The sequence below is a fragment of the Medicago truncatula genome, chromosome 5 (genome assembly GCF_003473485.1).
Source record: "Medicago truncatula cultivar Jemalong A17 chromosome 5, MtrunA17r5.0-ANR, whole genome shotgun sequence".
Taxonomy (NCBI): Eukaryota; Viridiplantae; Streptophyta; class Magnoliopsida; order Fabales; family Fabaceae; genus Medicago; species Medicago truncatula.
Window position 1 is genome coordinate 27,204,314 of NC_053046.1, and position 22,347 is coordinate 27,226,660.

The 22,347-nt window shown below is 30.5% G+C and overlaps 1 protein-coding gene and 1 long non-coding RNA gene across 2 annotated transcripts; one reads left to right on the forward strand and one right to left on the reverse strand.

The window, feature by feature from the left end:
* Positions 1-192: 192 nt before the first annotated feature.
* On the reverse strand, positions 193-6,168 carry LOC11437074 (agamous-like MADS-box protein AGL104). The gene is made up of 11 exons (XM_024783311.2): positions 5,695-6,168; positions 5,072-5,125; positions 4,883-4,915; positions 4,718-4,736; positions 4,288-4,349; positions 4,140-4,167; positions 2,698-2,759; positions 2,502-2,601; positions 2,335-2,385; positions 1,931-2,031; positions 193-692 (listed from the first exon to the last, which is right to left on the reverse strand). Exons 1-11 carry the CDS (start codon positions 5,877-5,879, stop codon positions 344-346), a joined length of 1,044 nt encoding a protein of 347 aa, XP_024639079.2. The 5' UTR covers positions 5,880-6,168; the 3' UTR covers positions 193-343.
* Positions 6,169-11,936: 5,768 nt separating this feature from the next.
* Positions 11,937-12,577, forward strand: LOC25494791 (uncharacterized). Its single transcript, XR_003012296.2, has 2 exons — positions 11,937-12,123; positions 12,233-12,577. It is a non-coding gene; the product is annotated as an uncharacterized lncRNA (long non-coding RNA).
* The last annotated feature ends 9,770 nt before the right edge of the window (positions 12,578-22,347 follow it).

Sequence of the window (22,347 nt, forward strand, 5' to 3'; positions counted from 1 at the left end):
GACATACATCAACAATTATACTATTGGTTAAACAAAATAACTTTTCTAAAAAAGTCATTTATTGACAGCACCATAGAAGCCCCCTTCTTAAAATATAAAAAATGCAAAATAATATTGTTTCCCTTTTTGTATCTTTCAGACTATTTTCTAACTCTTTTCTTTGAAATTGTAATACAAGGACAATGGTGAGTATAGTTTACATGCACATGATACGTAATTATTTTACAGATATCCAGCTAATATGAAAATTTATAGCTGGTTAACTAACATCATATTTGTAACACAAAATAATTTAAGAATATAGCTTCTTGATCTTGATAGCATATATTTATATTAGTTTGTGTCATTGAGCATGAAGCTGATGATTAGGTTGTTTACATTGATCATATTGATCTGTTAATGATTCATTTTTGGGTGGTTCAACTTGTGAGGCAGTGATTGGCATGTTCATTTGTCCATGTGGCATCATATCTTGGATGTTGTGATGATGATGATGTTGATGATCAGTTCCTACTATGTCATGTTGAATATGTTGATGATGTTGTTGAGGATATAATGTGTATCCTTGTGGCCATGTTTGCATGTTTCCATCGTTTGGATTTGCCACGTGGCATTCTCCTATATTTCTTTGATCAACAACATTTGAACTTGTTCCTTGTGAAAATGAACCATACACAGCAGAGGACAAATCCCTAAATATGCCATCATAATAATCATCATCATTATCTAGTAAAGATCAAATATTTATGCACAAAAATATTTAAAACGGACAATTTTATGATTTTTAAAACATTAAATACAATAATTTTTTACTTGTCCATCAAAATGTTTTAGCGTGTCTTTAAAATTGTACAATATAAAATTGTTGCATAGCTTGAAATTGAAGGATCAATGGAACACAATTCAAAACCACATTTTGTCTACTAAGCAAACGAATTATAATATACATGAAATCGTATTGTGCATAAATATATGCTTTTGGAGGAGGGTGGATGGAATTGTATGTGGTGTTTGGGGTTGATGAGGATGAAGATCATTTGTTTTGTAAAAGTAGTTTTGTCAGAAAGGTTTAGTATTCAATTTTCAAGTGGATTGGAATGAGAGCGATTTTATCTGGGATATGGTCTCTCTTCTAGACTATTTTTCATCATCCTCTTTGAATAAAAAACACCGGAAATGATTAATTCTAATCTGGCACACAACAATTTGGAAGATTTGAGAAGTTAGAAATGAGATAATTTTCTCCTCATAATCTCCGGATGTCGAAGATTATATTGTGGATAGGATTAAAACAACCTCTTGCATGTGGGTTTTAGCGGAAAAAAAGGGGGGCCTTGTTTGTAATACAAGTGGTTCTCGAACCCTCTTTTTTGTTTAATATCCTAAGTTTAATAGTGTGATCACTCTTGATTTTTTTTTTGTTAAGGTGATCAGTCTTGATTTTTCTGGGTCAAGTAGTTTGATTGCTAGAATTCACTTTATAAGATGATCACTCTTGATTTTTACCCGGTCAACATGTGGACAATTTTTTTTTTTTTTTTTTTGCCAATTGAGCGAATACATCTAATGAAATAAAAAAAAAAAATGATAAATCACTTCTTATTTTTTTCCACCTCTTGCATTATCTTCTCCATACAAAAATAAATTAAAAAAATCTCTAAAATTAAAAAGTTTGTATTTAATGTTATGATTTAAAATATTTAACTTTATTTCAAATATATTTTTAGCATCAAGTGTTTTATATTTATTATGTGAATTTCTAAAATCTCATACATTATATTAAATAGGGGCATAAAATGAATCAGAGAAATTATGCACTTTCAAATGAGTTCCTTTTTTAATAATTGGATCACAGTTGCAAGAGAATTATTCTTATATATGAGATAAAAGGAAATAATCAGAAATAGAGATAAGTTGAAGAAATTGAAACCTGAGAGGATCCATAGGAGCTGATGCGTCAAAAATGTTATGAGAATGGTTCTGTCCACTATCTTGTAGCCAACCTACATTCTCGAAAGTGGTGGGCATTCCCTGCCATAATTTTTGTGATTTTAATTTAATTATAAATTCTAAAGTCTTTATATAATATTTTACTACCACATACGTCCACGTGGATATAACTTAGTCGGTAGAAACATGCATTGTTATATCTAGGAGTTGGGGTTCGAACCCCGAACACCCCTCTTATTGATATTGAAAAATATGAATTCTAATCACCCTACAACTTGATAAAAAAAATTATGATATGATTTCCATCAACACATATAAACATATTTTTCTACAAAAAAAAAAATGATAGCTGATGTTAATTTAAACATATTTTCATTTAATTACCTGAATACTAGATGGATCATACGAAGATAGTTGGTTGTTCAACAAAACTTCCTGCAACCATGAATACACATGCATGTTTTTAATATAAATAAATACACAAAGAAAATTGCAACAAAAAAAGAACCAAGAATAAAAATGAAGAAAAATAGATTATGATATTATTAAACCTTTCTCTGCATGACACGTGACATGGTTTCTACAATGTTTTTTTCACTTGTTTCAAGCTCTGCAATAGAAGTCATCTTTAATGGGTCGGGTTCGTATATCCTGAGTTCATCCACCACAACATTAGAATAATTAATTATTGGAAAAAATAAATTAGAAAAACTTTGGACAATCTTAATACAAAGATTAATCATGAACCTTATCTGTTCCTCTGCCATTTGAAGTTGTTGTTGTAATCTACAAACTTCTTGTTGGAGTTCCTAGTTAAGAAGAAAATTTAATGATCATGAGAAAGGATGTGATTCATCTAAATACTTAAATATGTTACATAATTAATTAATAATTAATACAATCTAGGAGTGAACATATAATTTTGAATAAAAAATATAATTCATCAATCTAGTCTCTAATTTATCACTCCCTCTTCAATTTAATCCCCAAACTATGTAAATAAAATGAATAATCTCTAAACTATATGAAATCCCTCAATTTATATACACTAACATATAAAATATTCAGCCCTAACATCTTAATGGCATAAACTGAATTGTCAAATTTCTTGATGTTTAAGCACAACTTTATATCTAACAATAAAATAAAAAAACACAGCAAATTTATTATGAAATCATATCCCTGCTCAAAACGAACATAAATCGGTGAATAAGAGATTACAAACTACAGGCGCCGTATATAGGCAGAACACCTAAAATAAACACCATAAAAAACACTCATATACACAACACCTAACAAAGACAAGGTTTCAATACTCATGAGGACAACAACCACCAAAAGAAACCTCACCACCAAAATTAGACTGTCGTAAACAACCACTAAAAACGAATTCATAACCACTCATTGCCACTACTCACCCCAAAACAACGCCCGTAAAGGTCAAAGCATCCTCCACACATCTCTAGAGTTGAGCCACATTCAAAAAAGTTTTAATCCAATACTAATACAACTTCCGCCACCTATCACCCTCCGTTTCACCGAAAGAACACCATAAATAGCCCAAAACAAAAACTTGAATTAAAGAACTGACTCCCAGTCTAGAATCAAAAGCGATCGGCCCACTAGAGTCCGTAACCAAATCAGCAAGGCACCCCTCACACTCGATCCATCGAAGAAGACACCATAACTAGCCAGACAAGGTTGCAACTAGACATTAACTTCCAATCTCGAAGCAAAATTAATCAGCCCACCAGAATCCATGACACAAACATGAAGACAATCAACATGATGTAAGGTGATGCAAACATAAAATCGTATCAGAAAGGAAAAGGCTCAGCTCAAAGCCACACACACTCGATGCCCCCAAAACTCAACAAGAGCTAGCGACGGTAGATGAACCTGAAAACAGAGGCGGCCTACAACGGATACACCAAGAGCTCCCCACCCACTAAAATCAGATCCCTACCTAAATAACATCAACCACCCCCTCTTAATCAGCTCTCGCCCCTCTTAATCAGCTCTCGTTCGCAGAGCGTTCCGACGACAAAATTGAATCTAGATTATCCACAACCACACCCTTTTTTTATATTTATATAGTTTAGGGACCAAATCGATGGTTTATTCTATAATTTTTTTAAATTTTAATATTCAAATAAAAATTGCAGTATGCCATGGTGACATGTTCTTACCTCAATCTCAGAGTTGATGTCTCCCGGACTTCATTGAAGCAGTAGAAGAAACATTATCGAAAAGCAAAAGAACACAAGTTTAGCCCTATTAATTTGATCATCCAAAATTCTATTATAAAGAGTTCACAGATTTAGCATATTTACGAACTTGGACATATGAAGGGATACGTCATTTTCACTTCTCAACTGCTGAAGAATCCTGAGAAAATACTGTAAAATACAAAATAAACTAAAATTATAAAGTATTCATATGAAAAATAAATAAATTACATGACAAATACTAGTTATAGAAAATATTCTACACTTCTACTATGTAAATGCTAGAAATGATAAAATTAGAGATTAGCTTATTTATTCTGCTCCACCTTTCAAAAAAAAAATTATTTTTTTCTGCTCCAATTTTTGTTGGTAGTTTATTTAATTTTTTTAGAATTTATTAATAATATATAGCTTGAGAGGACAATATTTGATTGAGCTAGCTTGGAATATTTTTGTAAATTTCAAGGGATTAATGGATTCTCAAATTTTAAAGAAATATATATTCATTTTTTATTTACATATATAGTTAGTAAAATTACCTCCTTGTTCTGAATACCCCTGCAAATAAATGAAAAAGAAGTAAATTAGTAATAAAATAAAAAAAATACTAAGTAATTTTTTGTTGTAGAAGAAAAATAAATTAAATTCTATAATAATCAATTTATTGGAAAAATTGGGGAGACAAAGGTTTCCTGAGAGTATACCTGCGGTAGGGTGGCTCAGGAAAACTTACAGCACTGCAAGAAACAAATTACTATAAATAATGAAATTAAAAAGCCAAATGTGTTTAGAAGTTTAGAACCACCATATATATATATATATATATATATATATATATATATATATATATATATATAATTCATGCAAAATGAAGTTATTTGTTGAGAACATACTTATCTCTTTCTTGGTCAGGAAGATTAATGTAACGACTTAAAACATCTTCTATCCTGATTATCACAATAATAAAAATATCATTATGAGCATTAGTATATAGTAGCTTTTAAGTTTTACATGAGCACCATTTAAAAAATAATTTTTCATGAGCCTTTCCTTTATTTTAAGAAAGAAAAATACTATTGTGTTACTCATTACTTGAAATTTAAATATTTTTGTTCTTTTGGTTAAAATCATATGATGTTGTTTTGCTATAATTTTCAAAAGACAGCAATGGTTTCAAGGGAAATATTCTACCGTAACAATTGGTCAAGATCCTAACCCATAGGACAGAAAACAAGAACACAAAAAATATAATTGACTAACCAAAAAAACAAATTATTATTTTACGAGTCACAAATCATTGCATCTAAAGCATAAACGAATCAATAGTTGTAATATTAACTTTGAACATGTAGAACAAATTAATAATCATAATTTTCTCAAAATCCATCAAAAGCAATCATCTCTGAAGAAGAAAAGAGACATAATAAATTCATTGGCTATTACTAAATAAAATAAAACCATGCCTAATTTGCATAAGAAACAAATTATATATGAAGAGAATGCAATTAGTATATACCTTCTTTTACCGGAAAAATGACTAAGACGTTTTGATGGAGAAAACATTATAAGAGCAATATCAATATCACAAAGGATTGACAACTCATAAGCTTTCTTGATGAGACCATTTCTACGTTTTGAGAACGTAACTTGTCTATTCGTTGTGTTCTCTATTCTTTTTATTTCAAGTTTAACCCGACCCATGTTGATGATTGATTATCTATCAATTCAAAATTGTTTGTGTTCATGCAAAAAAAAGGAAATGAATCTAATCAAGATGGTCTCAAAACAAAACAAAAAAAATTATAAATGAAGACATGCATGAAGAACCTTAAAAGAAGGAACCTTTGGATGGGAGAGAAAGGGGGGGTGAGAGGAGAAAAGGGAGGTAGGCGGAGAGATTTGAGTTTATAAGGGAAAGGGTCGCAGTTGCTTTGGCTCATCTCTCTGTTGATGAATAGAGAACAATTGAGCCAAACAAATTAACCATTAGTTTGTAATAATTTGTTTTTGCTCAATGAATATGAAAGGGTATAATTGCCCCTAGACCTATCATACGTGTATGTGATAACTATGTTTATATCGTCCCCGTGAGCATAGCTCAGTTGGCAGGGATATGCATTGTTATATGCAGGGGCCGGGATTCGAACCCCAGACACCCCACTTATTCTCGTTTAAAAATGAGAATTCTAGTCATTAGGCTACCTGACAAAAAAAAAAAACTGTTTATATATTGCGGTTAAAAAAAAAAAAGATACCTAGGTTTATATACAACTCAGTTTGAATAAAAATCTCAAAGTGATCGAAAAAACTGAAAAAACACAACTGAATTTTGTTTAGATATCATTTTTGTGAAAGTTGTTCGGATCGTATATTTGATTATTTCTTTAAAACTCAATTCAACTGCATATATACATTTTAATCAGCATGAAATGTTGTATTTGTTTTTTATTCGTTGTGTTGTTACTTTTTCATAACACTTATTAATATAATATAATATTAATTTGTATTTCATATATTTTCTAAACACAATTGAGTGATGAATGATGATGCAATATGTGATTATGGAGCTTTATATTCTAGATGCTTAGAATGCAATCATTGAGATGGATATTGATTTTTTTTTTGTGAAGTAGCCTATTGACTAAAAATTCACCACTTCAGACATTATGTGTAGATATTATCCTACTGAGTTTTTCGTCATTTACAGTTCATGGACAGTGAAGGAGATATAATTGTTTTTGGAACCTATAATGATCTTATAGTTCTTGTGATGGCTTGGCCTTCTACAAACTTCTATAATTCCACAAAGTTATACTTTTATGATCTAGCAATGTTAGAATTTCTACGTGTGTATGTTTCTCATTTTGAGATATTATATGAAGCTAGGGCAATGGGAGACGAGTCTTAATTATGTGTACCAGCTCTCTATTTTTTTTGGTATGGATCCATTATGATTCTATTTGTTGAAGTAAAAACATTTGTTATAAAAATAGGGGTTGAATTGTGACCCTTTTTAAATTCGGGTTGTTTCTCAAATTTTGAGAAGAGATTCAAGTTTGCTAATTATGTATCAAAATAAATTTGATATTTGAAGAAATTGGATGAATATTGATGATAAATTTTGCATGTGCATCAATTGAGATTGGCTTATACATGTGGCCAGTGCGAATTTTACAGTTTTTATTAGTTCCGTGTATTTTCCTTCCATGATATGTTGTTGAGATTTGAGACAAAATTTCCACAACTTATATTATTTTTATAACCTTCTAAATCTCCATTGGCCATCATTCTCTAACTTCTATAAATTTCATGAGATGTCTTGATTTATCGAATTACATGATTTATCAAATAAAAAGACTCAAAACGCATATTAAGTTGTTAGTTTTGTGAACAAATAGAATTACAATAACCCAAATGAAAATAATACAAAATGTCCTTTAAACCATAAACAACTCATCTAAAACTCTTCTAAAAATAACCTCAAATGCTTATTAAATGACTAAAAAGCATAGCTAAAACATCATTAGATGAGTTGTCATCAATAATATGCTTGCTTATGAGCTATCAAAGAAAGAGATAAGAGATACAGAAGATGACATAATGATGGTATGCTCGTTCAACCTAACTAGGCTAGTCTAGGCCATACAATATGTGATATTATCCAATATAGTGCTAGAGATAACCTCTTAAATATTGCACTATTTTCTCTTATTTTATTGGTTTGCTTGTCCATACAAGTTTTGGACTGTCTCTTTAGACTTTGACAATCCCACAATTCACCTTTAACACCTTAAATATGATTTTTAATGCCCTATCAACTATTTACGATAGTTGTTTGCGATCTTGATCTAATCATGATCAATTTGATCTTATAATGACATATATATATATATATATATATATATATATATATATATTTGAGAATGAATCTCAAGTTTTAATGTGATTATGATATTTTTCAAGTAATCTTTATTTTTGCTCAAGATTTTCTTCTAGCTATCCCAATTGATGGGTTGGGTCAGCATATGTCACCAGTGGAATACCGTACTATCCTTCGATATCGTCTTATGATTCCACTATTTCCTATTGATGAGGTGTGCCTTGTTTGTCGTAAGGCGTGTCTGGTAGCCCTAAAAGCTGCATCAAACAAAGTGGCCAAACATGAGAAAGCGTGTTCTGATAATCAACATGTTTTTATACCATTTGCTTTTGACACTTTCAGCTTCCTAGCATCAGAAGTTGTTGATCTTCTACATAGAGTCCAAAGGGTTATGCATATCAATGTTATGTCCCCTAGGTCCATGAATGTTGAGTTTACGAGGATTGGCTTTGTCATCCAAAAAGGTCTAACGACGCAGCTTGTTGCTCGTTTGCCTCCTTTTTATGTGTAAGTAATATTGATAGTAAAAAAAAGGTATGATTCTTTTTGGGGTTAATAGGTCTTTACCCCCTGTAAAAAAAATTGTTTTGATTTACCCCCCCTAAATAGGCAAAACAAAAACCAATTTTTTTTTTCAAGAAACTTTCATTTTTTTTTGGTCTATTAAGGGGTAAATCAAAACAATTTTTTTTTACAAAACTGGAAATGACCTATATTGCAGGAGATAAAAGACTCGTTGACCCTTCTTTTTGCAGTATCCTTTTCGAAAGAAGACTCGAAGAAATTTATTGGAGAACAGCACATATTAGAAGCAATTTGGTCTTTTTGTTTAATTAAGTTTGTTATCATTAAAACATCAACTTAAAAAGGATTTTGTGATTATTAAAACATCAACTTATGAAAGATTATGTAATTATTCTCAATAGAGCATACTCTTCTTCTTGCCTAGGATACAATTGTGAACCAAGTTGAAATATGAAGGAGCATGCAAGATGTCCAAACAATTTGAAAGTGACTAAGGGGGGAACAAGAGCTTGAAGCTCAAGTTGTTAAAACAAGGAGCATTTATACATGAGCACGTAGGGTTTTATGCTTTTGCAAGATATTCCAAGCATTTTGAAGTTCGTTTTACAATAATGCAAAATAACAAAATCTTATGCCTTTTATCTAGAAATGATCTTCTTTCGATGTTTTATGGTGTTTTGCGATGAAAAATTTGTTCTTTATGTTCTTATAGTTCTTGTGATGGCTTGGCCTTCTACAAACTTCTATAATTCCACAAAGTTATACTTTTATGATCTAGCAATGTTAGAATTTCTACGTGTGTATGTTTCTCATTTTGAGATATTATATGAAGCTAGGGCAATGGGAGACGAGTCTTAATTATGTGTACCAGCTCTCTATTTTTTGGTATGGATCCATTATGATTCTATTTGTTGAAGTAAAAACATGTGTTATAAGAATAGGGGTTGAATTGTAACCCTTTTTAAATTCGGGTTGTTTCTCAAATTTTGAGAAGAGATTCAAGTTTGCTAATTATGTATCAAAATAAATTTGATATTTGAAGAAATTGGATGAATATTGATGATAAATTTTGCATGTGCATCAATTGAGATTGGCTTATACATGTGGCCAGTGCGAATTTTACAGTTTTTATTAGTTCTGTGTATTTTCCTTCCATGATATGTTGTTGAGATTTGAGACAGAATTTCCACAACTTATATTATTTTTATAACCTTCTAAATCTCCATTGGCCATCATTCTCTAACTTCTATAAATTTCATGAGATGTCTTGATTTATCGAATTACATGATTTATCAAATAAAAAGACTCAAAACGCATATTAAGTTGTTAGTTTTGTGAACAAATAGAATTACAATGACCCAAATGAAAATAATACAAAATGTCCTTTAAACCATAAACAACTCATCTAAAACTCTTCTAAAAATAACCTCAAATGCTTATTAAATGACTAAAAAGCATAGCTAAAACATCATTAGATGAGTTGTCATCAATAATATGCTTGCTTATGAGCTATCAAATAAAGAGATAAGAGATACAGAAGATGGCATAATGATGGTATGCTCGTTCAACCTAACTAGGCTAGTCTAGGCCATACAATATGTGATATTATCCAATATAGTGCTAGAGATAACCTCTTAAATATTGCACTAGTTTCTCTTATTTTATTGGTTTGCCTGTCCATACAAGTTTTGGACTGTCTCTTTAGACTTTGACAATCCCACAATTCACCTTTAACACCTTAAATATGATTTTTAATGCCCTATCAACTATTTACGATAGTTGTTTGCGATCTTGATCTAATCATGATCAATTTGATCTTATAATGACATATATATATATATTTATATTTGAGAATGAATCTCAAGTTTTAATGTGATTATGATATTTTTCAAGTAATCTTTATTTTTGCTCAAGATTTTCTTCTAGCTATCCCAATTGATGGGTTAGGTCAGCATATGTCACCAGTGGAATACCGTACTATCCTTCGATATCGTCTTATGATTCCACTATTTCCTATTGATGAGGTGTGCCCTGTTTGTCGTAAGGCGTGTCTGGTAGCCCTAAAAGCTGCATCAAACAAAGTGGCCAAACATGAGAAAGCGTGTTCTGATAATCAACATGTTTTTATACCATTTGCTTTTGACACTTTCAGCTTCCTAGCATCAGAAGTTGTTGATCTTCTACATAGAGTCCAAAGGGTTATGCATATCAATGTTATGTCCCCTAGGTCCATGAATGTTGAGTTTACGAGGATTGGCTTTGTCATCCAAAAAGGTCTAACGACGCAGCTTGTTGCTCGTTTGCCTCCTTTTTATGTGTAAGTAATATTGATAGTAAAAAAAAGGTATGATTCTTTTTGGGGTTAATAGGTCTTTACCCCCTGTAAAAAAAATTGTTTTGATTTATCCCCCCTAAATAGGCAAAACAAAAACCAATTTTTTTTTTCAAGAAACTTTCATTTTTGTTTGGTCTATTAAGGGGTAAATCAAAACAATTTTTTTTTACAAAACTGAAAATGACCTATATTGCAGGAGATAAAAGACTCGTTGACTCTTCTTTTTGTAGTATCCTTTTCGAAAGAAGACTCGAAGAAACTTATTGGAGAACAGCACATATTAGAAGCAATTTGGTCTTTTTGTTTAATTAAGTTTGTTATCATTAAAACATCAACTTAAAAAGGATTTTGTGATTATTAAAACATCAACTTATGAAAGATTATGTAATTATTCTCAATAGAGCATACTCTTCTTCTTGCCTAGGATACAATTGTGAACCAAGTTGAAATATGAAGGAGCATGCAAGATGTCCAAACAATTTGAAAGTGACTAAGGGGGGAACATGAGCTTGAAGCTCAAGTTGTTAAAACAAGGAGCATTTATACATGAGCACGTAGAGTTTTATGCTTTTGCAAGATATTCCAAGCATTTTGAAGTTCGTTTTACAATAATGCAAAATAACAAAATCTTATGCCTTTTATCTAGAAATGATCTTCTTTCGATGTTTTATGGTGTTTTGCGATGAAAAATTTGTTCTTTATGATGACAACATAAAAATAAAATTACTATCAAAGAAAGTAAGAATTAGTTTTTCTTTTAGGATTTATATATGATTATCAACTTCTACAAAACTATGTTGTTATCTTGATCGTGCATCGTTTGTAGCGTTAAATTTGCTATGTTTCTAACTATTTATTTTTTAAATTTCTCATTTATTTTATTTTATCAAAGGTTGAGAAGTTAATTATAAAAGAATAAATTATAATGATTAGCGAGTATCTTACGTTACCCTTTCCATAATCGTTCTAAACACAATTTTAATAATGATAGTTTTCATTTTAGGAAGTCCTTTCTTTACAACTCCTTAAGAGATATTTTTTCTTTAAAAAAATTTTAGTGAAATATTTCTTTAAACATTATAAAGTGATCAAATAATATCATATTTATCAGATACAAAGAGTTGAAAATATGTATAAAATAATCAAGTTTGTTTATGCTATGATTATCTTAAATTCTTTATTTCTTTTTGCAATGAACGTTGCGGGTAAGTTATTTTTTCATACTTTTCAAGTTTCCTTCTTACTTTATTGTTTGTATGCAATAGTTATATTGTTATATTAACAATATTTTTTTTATATCTTTTCTCACATTAGAGTATATTACATGTGAAACTGATGCTGATTGTCCAAAAAGTCCCTTAACAGGGTTTGGGTGGAAGTGCATTAAACGACGATGTGTATATTTTGATATAGAACCATATAAGTACCAAACCTAATAGATTATACTTAGACTTTGCAGGGAAGAATGAGTTGCTACACTAGCACAAAATCTATGCAATATACCTTAAATAAATTATTCCATTATTTATACTCAGTATTATGCTTGCATCCAATAATTATGTTTTTTTTTCTTTTTATAATTTCATGGACCTTTCAATTATGGTTTTGTATTCTAACATGTTGGTAATCAAATAAATTAAGGCATTAAGGAATATCAAATTTTATTTCAATATTCCCAGCATCTATCAAGATGTCTCCAATAGTTGTAAGTTGAAAAAAAAATAGATTTGAATTCAAATCCTATAGAAATAGTTTTATGTCAAAAGACTGGTTATTTTACAAATAATTCAATTTATATTTCTCTTAAACAAAGAATCCAATATTTCATTTCTGTATTAAAAGTAGAAGTTATTGGTTTAATGATTATACAAGGAATTCTTGCAAGATACAAAGATTGAACTCCATTCATCCAACTTATATATCATTTTAGAGAAAGTTTTGGCGTTGGATGCGTTCCTTGATTTCACCCTAAATTTATTGGCTATGTTGAAATTGGGATTTAAAGTTTACGTAAATATTTTTTTGCATACTTTCTTTTTGTTTAAAGCGTTTAATTTATTCTACTATTTTAATAATATGAGGTTAAATTGTTAACTAATTTTCACCAATGGTACGTCAGAGTGCAACATAGGTCTTGCTTAAAAATTACCAATAGAAAGTCATGTTTAATCACTAGAATGTTAGGGTTTAAATACTCTTCGTAGTCTTTACTTAAAAAATTTTCTTAAAAAATATGGTTAATGAATATTTATATGTTGGTTAATAATGAGTTAAAAAATCCTTAAAAAAAAAAAGAGTTAAGTTTTTTTTACATTATTCAATATGCAATTGGTAGATGAACTTTAATTCTTAGATTTTTCTACTGCATCAATGAAAGTCTTCTTTATTCTATTTGTTAAAGATATTAAGCCTACACAATTGTCGGTGATGTTATCCCACAATAAAATAACACCATATTTCATTGTTGTAACATAACACTACTTGTAAAATAATATCTAACCTATAAAGAGGAAATCATTCAAATTGTTGATCTATTGCCTAAACTATAAATATGATATGATTACTGAAATCTAAACAAGAAAGTATTGACTAAGTTATTGTCTCTTATGCTTGAAGAAGGTGTAGACATCAACAAGAAGTAGTTACTAAAACACTATATACTTTCTAAGCTTGGTCCCTACAAATAATATTGAAGGGTGAACATGACATAACACAATTAATGTAGTTCCTTAACAACTATATCGAACGAATACAATTTTTATTAACAAAATCACCAAACAATGGTTTACATATTCGTTGAAACCTAAGTGCCATGCGACATGTGACACCCTCTACCCTGAAAGTGTTTGAAATGTAATATGATTGAAAAGGGAAATGATAAATGAACAACCTTTTAGGTTGTCCACACCGTATTTTACTACGGTTAAGGCTACAAATCACATTTTTAATCATTCTTTATAATCTTGGGATGCGTGTCAGCCTTACTTGGTCAATGAAAAGGATACGGTGTGGAGAAAGTTGTTGGTTTTTAGTTGTTAAAATAACAGCACTCGATTGAAAAATACGACAAAATTTCCTTCAATGTAAAACACTTGCAAGAATTGACAACATCACACAATTAAACTTGCACATAAAAATATTGTCTCTATAGTTTTATCACATTGTATGAAAACGACTCTATAAAAACCTAAACATATGTTGAACCATACATCACCTAATCTTAGAGAAATTCTAAATCAAAAAATTAAATTAAGGACGTCTTACCCTGGTCAAGTGGGATATCTCTGTCATTTGTTTGTTCCTTCAGCGCCTTGTCTCTAAATACAAACTCACAAAAGACATTTTGACATTGTAATGTATGTCTTTGTTCTTATTGATGACATCTTCCATCATGTCCAATATATTATTAACTAGCTTAAATTCCACCTCAACATTGCTTTACATATAATTATTTACTTATATTAAAGTTAATATCAACAATGTCGCTGTGAGCGTAACTCACATGGCAGGAACATTGTGTTATGTAAAGGGCGGGGTTTGAACCAAAATTATCCACTTATTCATATTAATTGGTAAACTTCTAGGAATTAGGTTACTATTAGCATGTAATTTCGACAAACTTATTTAATGCGGTCAACATTGGTTGACTTTCATCTTTTCAGGAATTAAAGTCTTTTCTCTTCAACATAAAGATTTCGACGAGATTTGGGCTTAGCATGTTGGAAGGGTCTAAAAGCTCCGAAATTCGACAAGATGTAAGCCAAGAATGCTAGTTCATCGAAGTCAAGCAATTATTGGCGAGGAGAGAAGAATTTGAATTCAAAGAATAGCGGTTTTCTTGATGAAAACGTGGGAGACAAGCCATTTCTCGATGGAAGGAGTGTTGATCATGAAGTTAGCCTTTTTTCAGTTATTTTACTATGTATAAATAGTAGTTTTCCATATGAAAAATGGATCCCGAATCATTTATAGAAATTCTAAGCACTCGAAGTGCCGAAGTCTAGAGAAAAGAGTCATACAAAATGTGTGTAATTTGTTTTGTCGAACCACCTATACTTTAATGCAATGCAGTTTACCTTTTCTTTAAGTTTATGCGTTTTAAACTTTTAGTCTTTTATCTGAATTTACTACGTTTTCTTTTGTTTTATCCTTTTTTCTGCCAAAAGACACCACGCGGATTCGTCTTGTTCATAAAGCAACCTATGAATTTGATGAACTCTCACTCATTTTCTGAAAAAACCATTGCACAACAGCTCCTAAGATTTTTAGTTTGATCCTGCTTGTAATAACCAAAACCAGCCCTTCTTGTTTACAAAAAAACACCGATAAACAACTCCTTAATAAATAAAAGGTTACTATCAACAATATTCAAGTCAACATTCCTATCATCAATTCTTCTTTGGCTAACTTTAACAAAACTTTTTTTTTTTTGAGCAAAAAAAAAAAAAAATCCTATCTCTTCAATTCTTAAATCAAATTTAACTTTAATTCTTTTATTAGTAATTTACGAACTGATAGTAACTTTTAAACATTATGTGTTTCCATATTTGTCAATATGTTACTTTCCCATTATTTAATTTGAAGTCAATTGTTTTCATTATTAATGACGATGTTAGTTACTACTTCTTCTTTCTTCACAACTGAAATTCTTCTTCCATGTCTTTCCACCATGTTTTCTTCTTCGTTTAGGTTCACCCTTTATAAAACTTGATATTTCCTTGATTTCCCTTTCATAAAGACCATGTCTCAAGGTTCGCCCTTAACCAAACTTTGATTGGTACCTCATTGTGCCACTCCACTATGATATTTGGAAAATGAGGAACAAAATGTTTATTAATTTTCAAAAATTATTTAGGTGCAACACAAGTCCTGTTGGAACATTGGTGTTGTGTTGGAAGAAAAATTGGAAGATTAAACATCAAGTGAAATTCTAGCACGTTAGTTTTAAGATATTCTAAACGATGTTCCAACACTAGACGTACAAATACGAATGTTGAGTTTAATGTTTAAACATCGTGCTAACTAAAATAAAATACGTAAAAGTAAAGGACAAGAAAATAAAAGGCACAATATTTTCTATATTTTAGAAACAAATCTCCCAGTTGATTATGGACAAAAACGCGTTGTTTGACAAACAAGAAATAAGGCGTGGATTCCTGTAACATCCCGATAATTTTTATACATTATATATGTCATTCGTAATATTCTTCTTGAGTTATAATTTATTCTACAACTTATTTTATGCGTAAAATATTTAAGAAAATCTTGACATTTTCTACTTCGATTAATTAACCAATTAGAACTTGATTTTTATCCCATCTACTTCATTTTTATTAATCAATTTGGTGTCATAAAAATATGAGAATTATATCTTGCATGATTTCTTTTTAAGAAAATTCTATGGTGAAGTTAACACTTAACATCAAAAGTGTTGTGAGTAACACCCCACTGTTTGAACAGTGGCATCAAAAGTTCAGTCCCCTTAGTATCATCAATTCATTAGATTAACAAGAATACACGGTGGCATTTAGGATACCAAAGTTCATCTTTTTGTGTATGATACAAAAATGAGTATTTTACCATTGATTTATTATTTAAATATTCAACGGTCAAGATCGAAGAAGGGCAATTTGAGTAGTAGGTTTGATGTTATAGTTTGATATTTTCAAAAAGAATCTTTAATAATAATGCAATTATATTTATGTTAATTAAAAATTTATGTTCATAAAATGTCGATCTAAAAAATATATGAGTAAAATGTATGGGACTCTAATTTTTGTTATACGATTTATTTAATAATCAATTTTTTTTTTTTTTTTTGAAAATCTCTTCCACGTGATGAACACCATTGTTGTTTTTTCTTGAGAGATGATGAACACTAATTTTTTAGTGTCTCTTTCATCAACAAACAGCATTCCATTTCATAAAAAATTTATGAAAAAAATCCAGGATCCCACCATAAAAAAATATTCAAACCAATTTCATCAAATCAAAATATCCAAAATTAAACCCAGATCTGAATATTTTGAGACTAATTAACACTCTAGACAAAATTTCAGATCTAGAAGTAGATAGAGAATATCTTATATTTGTTCAATTTGGGGAGGGTTTGCTACATAGTTTGGGGGAAGAAAAAAGAGACAGTGAAGATTGACACTACTATGGTTTGAAGATCCAATTGGTGGTGCGGCTGGAAGAAGTTAGTTTTAAAACCTGATAATGGTTTGAGCTTAGTTTTAATGGAATTTTGGAAGAACATGATGAAGGAGCTGAAGAATGGTTGTTAAATTAATGAAATAAAAGGGGATAAGCATAACATAATATTTTATAAATGATTATGGGATATATTTAATATTTCTAATATGATTAGAAAACCTGCTATTACAGGTCAAATAAACTTTTTGCACCATACACAACAAGACCTACTTGTGCATATTAAACGCCACCAGAATACACTTAATCTAATTTTATCCTACTTTGTTTTAAGTGTAACACTCCACAAGTGTAACACTCACATGATATCATCAACTCTGTTTGCATGTTAAAGATGTCAACGATAAAATAGTACATGTAAGTCTAAAATGTTGCAAGCATTACTAGATGAATTACTATTGATCATTAATCAGTAATCAACAATTTAAAAATGAATCAAACATTAAAATTAAAATTAACTTTTTCAAAAAAATCAGTTTCATGACTGCACCGTAGAAGCCTCTTCTTTTTATTCTAGTTCTCTGTGGTGGTATTTTTAATTGTGATTTGATTTTGAATTATATTAATTAGTCTTTTTGTTTTTGTTTTTGAAAGAATTAATTAGTCTTTATGTTGACATGGTTATCCGTATAAGACCACCTCCAATGGGTTATTGAAAATGAAAAAAATCTGAGTTGGAGAAAAGAGGTGTTGTATAGGTTCAACATGTTGAAAGTCTAGCCCGCAGGGACACGTGGCGTGTCGCGAGTTGTTGAAACAGGCGCGTGTGATGCACGCGCACGCGCCGACAGGGCGCGTGGGAGAAGCAGACCGCGGAGAGAGAAAGACAAATGGATAAAGGCAGTGACACGTGGCTTGTTACGATTGGCTGCTTGGATTTTTATCTTCTTAATAATTTGGACTCAATTATTTCATAGCAAATAATTTATTTATTTTTTTACCAAAATTCATGATTTTTTTTTCTCTATAAATAGAGACTTGGATCATTTCATTTGGACACATAAAAAAAATAAATTTTTCACTCTCTTAATCTTATTATTAGCATTTCTTTTGAAGTTTTAGTCTTTGTTTAGTGAAATGGATCCCAATAATAATCAATTCAACACCCAAAATTCTTCTGATTACCCATTTAGCTACCAAAATCCCAACAATTATCAACATTTTAAGTTTGTTGTCTTGCATTTTAAGTTATTTGTGTGTCACATTTTAAGTTAAGAAAATAAAAATAAATTATTTTACAAAATTTTGTTTTTCCAAAAAAAACTAAAAAATAAATATTTAATTGTATTATTTTAATTTAATTATAATCGATAATTTTAGGTAATTATAAAAACAAAAATATAAAATTAAATAAGAATAAGAAATAAAAGGTGGTGGGATAGGGTGTTGAATGAAAACACCATTGGAGAGTTAAAAATTGAATGAGTGTTGAATTATGAGAGAGAAAATGATGTGGAGTGTTGGGAATTGAAAAAGTGGGTGTTGAAGGTTATTGAAAATTTGTAACCATTGTACATGGTCTAATAAACACGTTATATTGCTTGCACAGTTTCCCAATTAAATACGTTGCACAGTTTCCCAATTAAATACGTTGCAAATGACCTCCTAATTTCCGTCCTTATGCACCCTGCATAAATCCATAAATGATTTTGAAATACAACTCATAGAAACCATTTCTACGGCAAAATAGTTTTGGCATAATTTTACACAAAACATACTGATATATGCAGGGTGCTGGAAATAATTAAGTAGATCTAATAGTTTTGGAATACAATTCATAGAAACCATTTCTGAATTTATGCATGGTACATAAGGATTTCCTTATGCACCATAACCACAACCCTAATTTCTTGGATTTGTAGTCTCGCTTGAGAGGAACAATTGATAACAAACCATTTCATTTTATTGTGGTTATTATAATTTTTTTTTTTTAACAAACAAAAATGGAACTTATATATTAACAAACCAAAAACTCTCCGTAGTACAAGGTGTACCAAGGAGAGCCCAAAAAATTACAGATATACAAAGTCCAACAAAAACTTAGGCCAGACCCAAACAATCCAAGGGCCTTGACCACCACAAATCATAACCGAAAACAAAAACGATATTACTAGCTTTTAGCCAACACAAAGAGTGTCGCTTCACTTTATCCAACAACTGATCAATGGAACTACCTATATTAGTAAACAATCTTTGATTCTGATCATTCCAAATGATCCACGCACAAAGTAACCAAACAAGCTGCAAAAGAGAGCGTCGAGCCCGCACCCCTCATGCTGAATGAGTAAACTGAAAGAAGTGCTCTGAAACCAATAAGGGATCCGGACCTGAGACACCAAGCTAAGACTGAACCCGAGACCACAAAGAACCATAATAATCACAAAAGATGAATAAATGCTGAGAAGACTCCAAAGCGTCGCACCCTAACAAACAGCCCGCAGCAGTGGCTGGAAGGATACCACAATGCACCAGATTTTGCCTTAAAGGCAAACGGTTCTTCAGCAACCTCCAAGCAAAAATAGAGACCTTAAGCGTAACATGGTTGTGCCAAACCAAAGCATCAGCACCATCCACCTGAGGGCTATCCTGAAAAGTCAACAAATGATAGGCACTCCTGACTGTCATTATAATTATATTATAAAAATATTAATTAGAGTTTTTAGTTGCCAATGGAGTGTCATACAAAGTGCAGAATTTGTTCTCTACATGCCACCTTGCTGCCTTAATTTGTGGGGTAAATAAAATAGGGGCAATGCTAACCGGTGCCCCGGGGCATCGGATAAGGAACAATGAATATGCAATAAATAAATGGATCTCACTTGGTTTATATTAATTAAAGTGTAAAATATTTCAACTAATTAAAATTAATAAATGCTATATTTAATATCTCTCTGCCATCATCAATACCATAATCAATTTTTACTTTTTTTTATCTTTTAAAAAATAAAATATTCAATCTTTTATTTTTACGCTACGTTCAATTTATTAGGTATTATTCAAAAAAAAATTGTTCTTTTTTTTTACATCTTGTCTTTATGTTATTTTTTATGTTATCGTTTTTATTTGTAGATGATAAATAACATAATTGATGATGTTTGTGCTACAAAAACAAACAATAAATACAACTATATCTTATTTTAATTAGTTGACTTATATATCACTTTAATTTAGGTAAACCAATTGAGATTCATTTATTTATTGTCTATTTATTATTTCTTATCCACTGTCCTCAGAGTCCTGGTTTGCAGCACCCATAAAATAGCTATTGTGTTCCTAAAATCAAGCCACACCTAGCAAATATTAATTAAACATCAGACCAAGGAAATAGGAAAACGTTCCAAGAGCTTCCCATGTCAGATTGAAAATATCCCATTGCTAGTACACGCACAACTCCCTTTTTATCCCAAGTCTTTTTTTATTGAAAACCTAGTAACTGCACCTGTTACACGGACGGTTTCCTCAAAAATCCTCTCAATGATCCACTTTGCTCATTTAAAATAAACTTCCAGATCTTATTCTCCTCTAAATTCATGTAGAACCAAGCTTTGAGTCCTTTCTCTATTGCAAGCTCTTTTGTGGAACTAGAAGCCTCATTAGGATGTGTGGAACTAGAAGCCTTATTTAGGAATAAAGCTTACAAGGTAAGGGCACTTCCTCATACTTATCATATTAGACTAATGGTTAGATATTATAGAGTAGAAAGTATGATTCATAACCGTTTAAAAAGAAAAGAACACTACTAGGAAAATAAAAATTAGGGAGGAAAATTAGTGACGGAAAAAATAAAACTCCTACAAATTCTTTGGTCGCAAAATTCAGTGACGGAATTAGAGAGGGATTTCATGTTTTCTGTCACTAAATTTCCCTCACTAAATTTTGTTTTTTTACAGTGGAAATTCATATATAATTGTAGTCAGTAAAGTTAAATCTATGAGGTAAAATTTAATTACAGTGGGTATATGGTGTTTGTGTATGATATCATGGAGCCCGAAAATAAAGCTTTAACTTCTCTTACCATGTTTCAATATTAGTTCATGTAATGATAGAATAACATAGATGATATGGAAAGATAATTTTGATGTAGTTGTATATTATTTTACAAGTTTTATGACTATATTATATGATTTTGACCTTCATTTTAATTTGTATCTCTTGCAACAATATATGTGCTTTTAGGAATTATAGGATGCTAGTTTTGATCTCTAACACTGTGTGATTAAGGTTATAATTCTTAACATGATTATAAGCTACAATGTGATTTTTATGAGCAAAGTTTTGGTTTCTGTAGTGCTGCATATGAAATTGTATGATTGTGAGAGCTTTGTGGTCCAAAAGTTGAATCTTTAACACATGGGTGTCAAAATAGTGGGAGTCTCTCTTTGTAGTTGCTTAAGCGGTGGGATTTTATTTCTATTTTCATCAGCATGACAATGATATATGCATTAGTTGTCTCAGTGTCGGATAAAAATAATAAAAACTATGTGTGCCTTATGGGCGGGTTATATCCGGATCATTTAATTTAGGAGCATACATAGCATTGTATAAAAACTAAAATAAAAATAGTGAAATAATGATGACTTTTGAGTAATTCTTTTCTTTTTGGCAGCTTATGTATTGTACAATTTATTCTATAATATTGTACCGTATGTTTGATTTGATTTGTATGGTTTGTGGTTTATGGAAGTTGACCCCTTACACCAACATTTTAGGTACTAAAGAAGACATGGTGTTTATACTTGAAGTGCGTATGGGGACAAATTGAGTTTTTGATCGAATTGTAATTTTAAAAGTAATTTGAAGGATATTTATGTTAAGAATTTTTGTATAGGTTTTTATTGAGAATTTATTATTAATGATAAAAAAATAATAGCGTTTTTAGAAAAATGAAAATGATTTAGGCGTAATGTCTTGGATTAAAATCCGGGACGTTACAATTCCTTAATAAGATAAAGCGCGTGTACAACTAAGCATATAAACAAGGCACACTGAACCATGTCAAAATGTTGGAACATTATATCCAACATCGTACAAGATGTTGGAACAACAAGTCCAACATCGTACATGAGTATTTGTTTTAGCAAAAATGAGGCCAATACTTCAAATACTCAACAATCTCCTCGTTTGGTAAATTTTTGGCTAAAACAAACTGAGGCCATAAAAACATGGTACAGAGATACCAAAAATCCATTTCTTCAATCATCTTGAGCACATATCTT

Excerpts from the sequence above, each read along its gene's own strand:
- LOC11437074 (XM_024783311.2), bottom strand. The coding sequence starts at position 5,879 with ATGGGTCGGGTTAAACTTGAAATAAAAAGAATAGAGAACACAACGAAT. Across the intron at positions 5,126-5,694 it reads CATTTTTCCGGTAAAAGAAG|GATAGAAGATGTTTTAAGTC; the intron begins GTATATACTAAT and ends TGTGATAATCAG. Across the intron at positions 4,916-5,071 it reads CCTGACCAAGAAAGAGATAA|TGCTGTAAGTTTTCCTGAGC; the intron begins GTATGTTCTCAA and ends TGTTTCTTGCAG.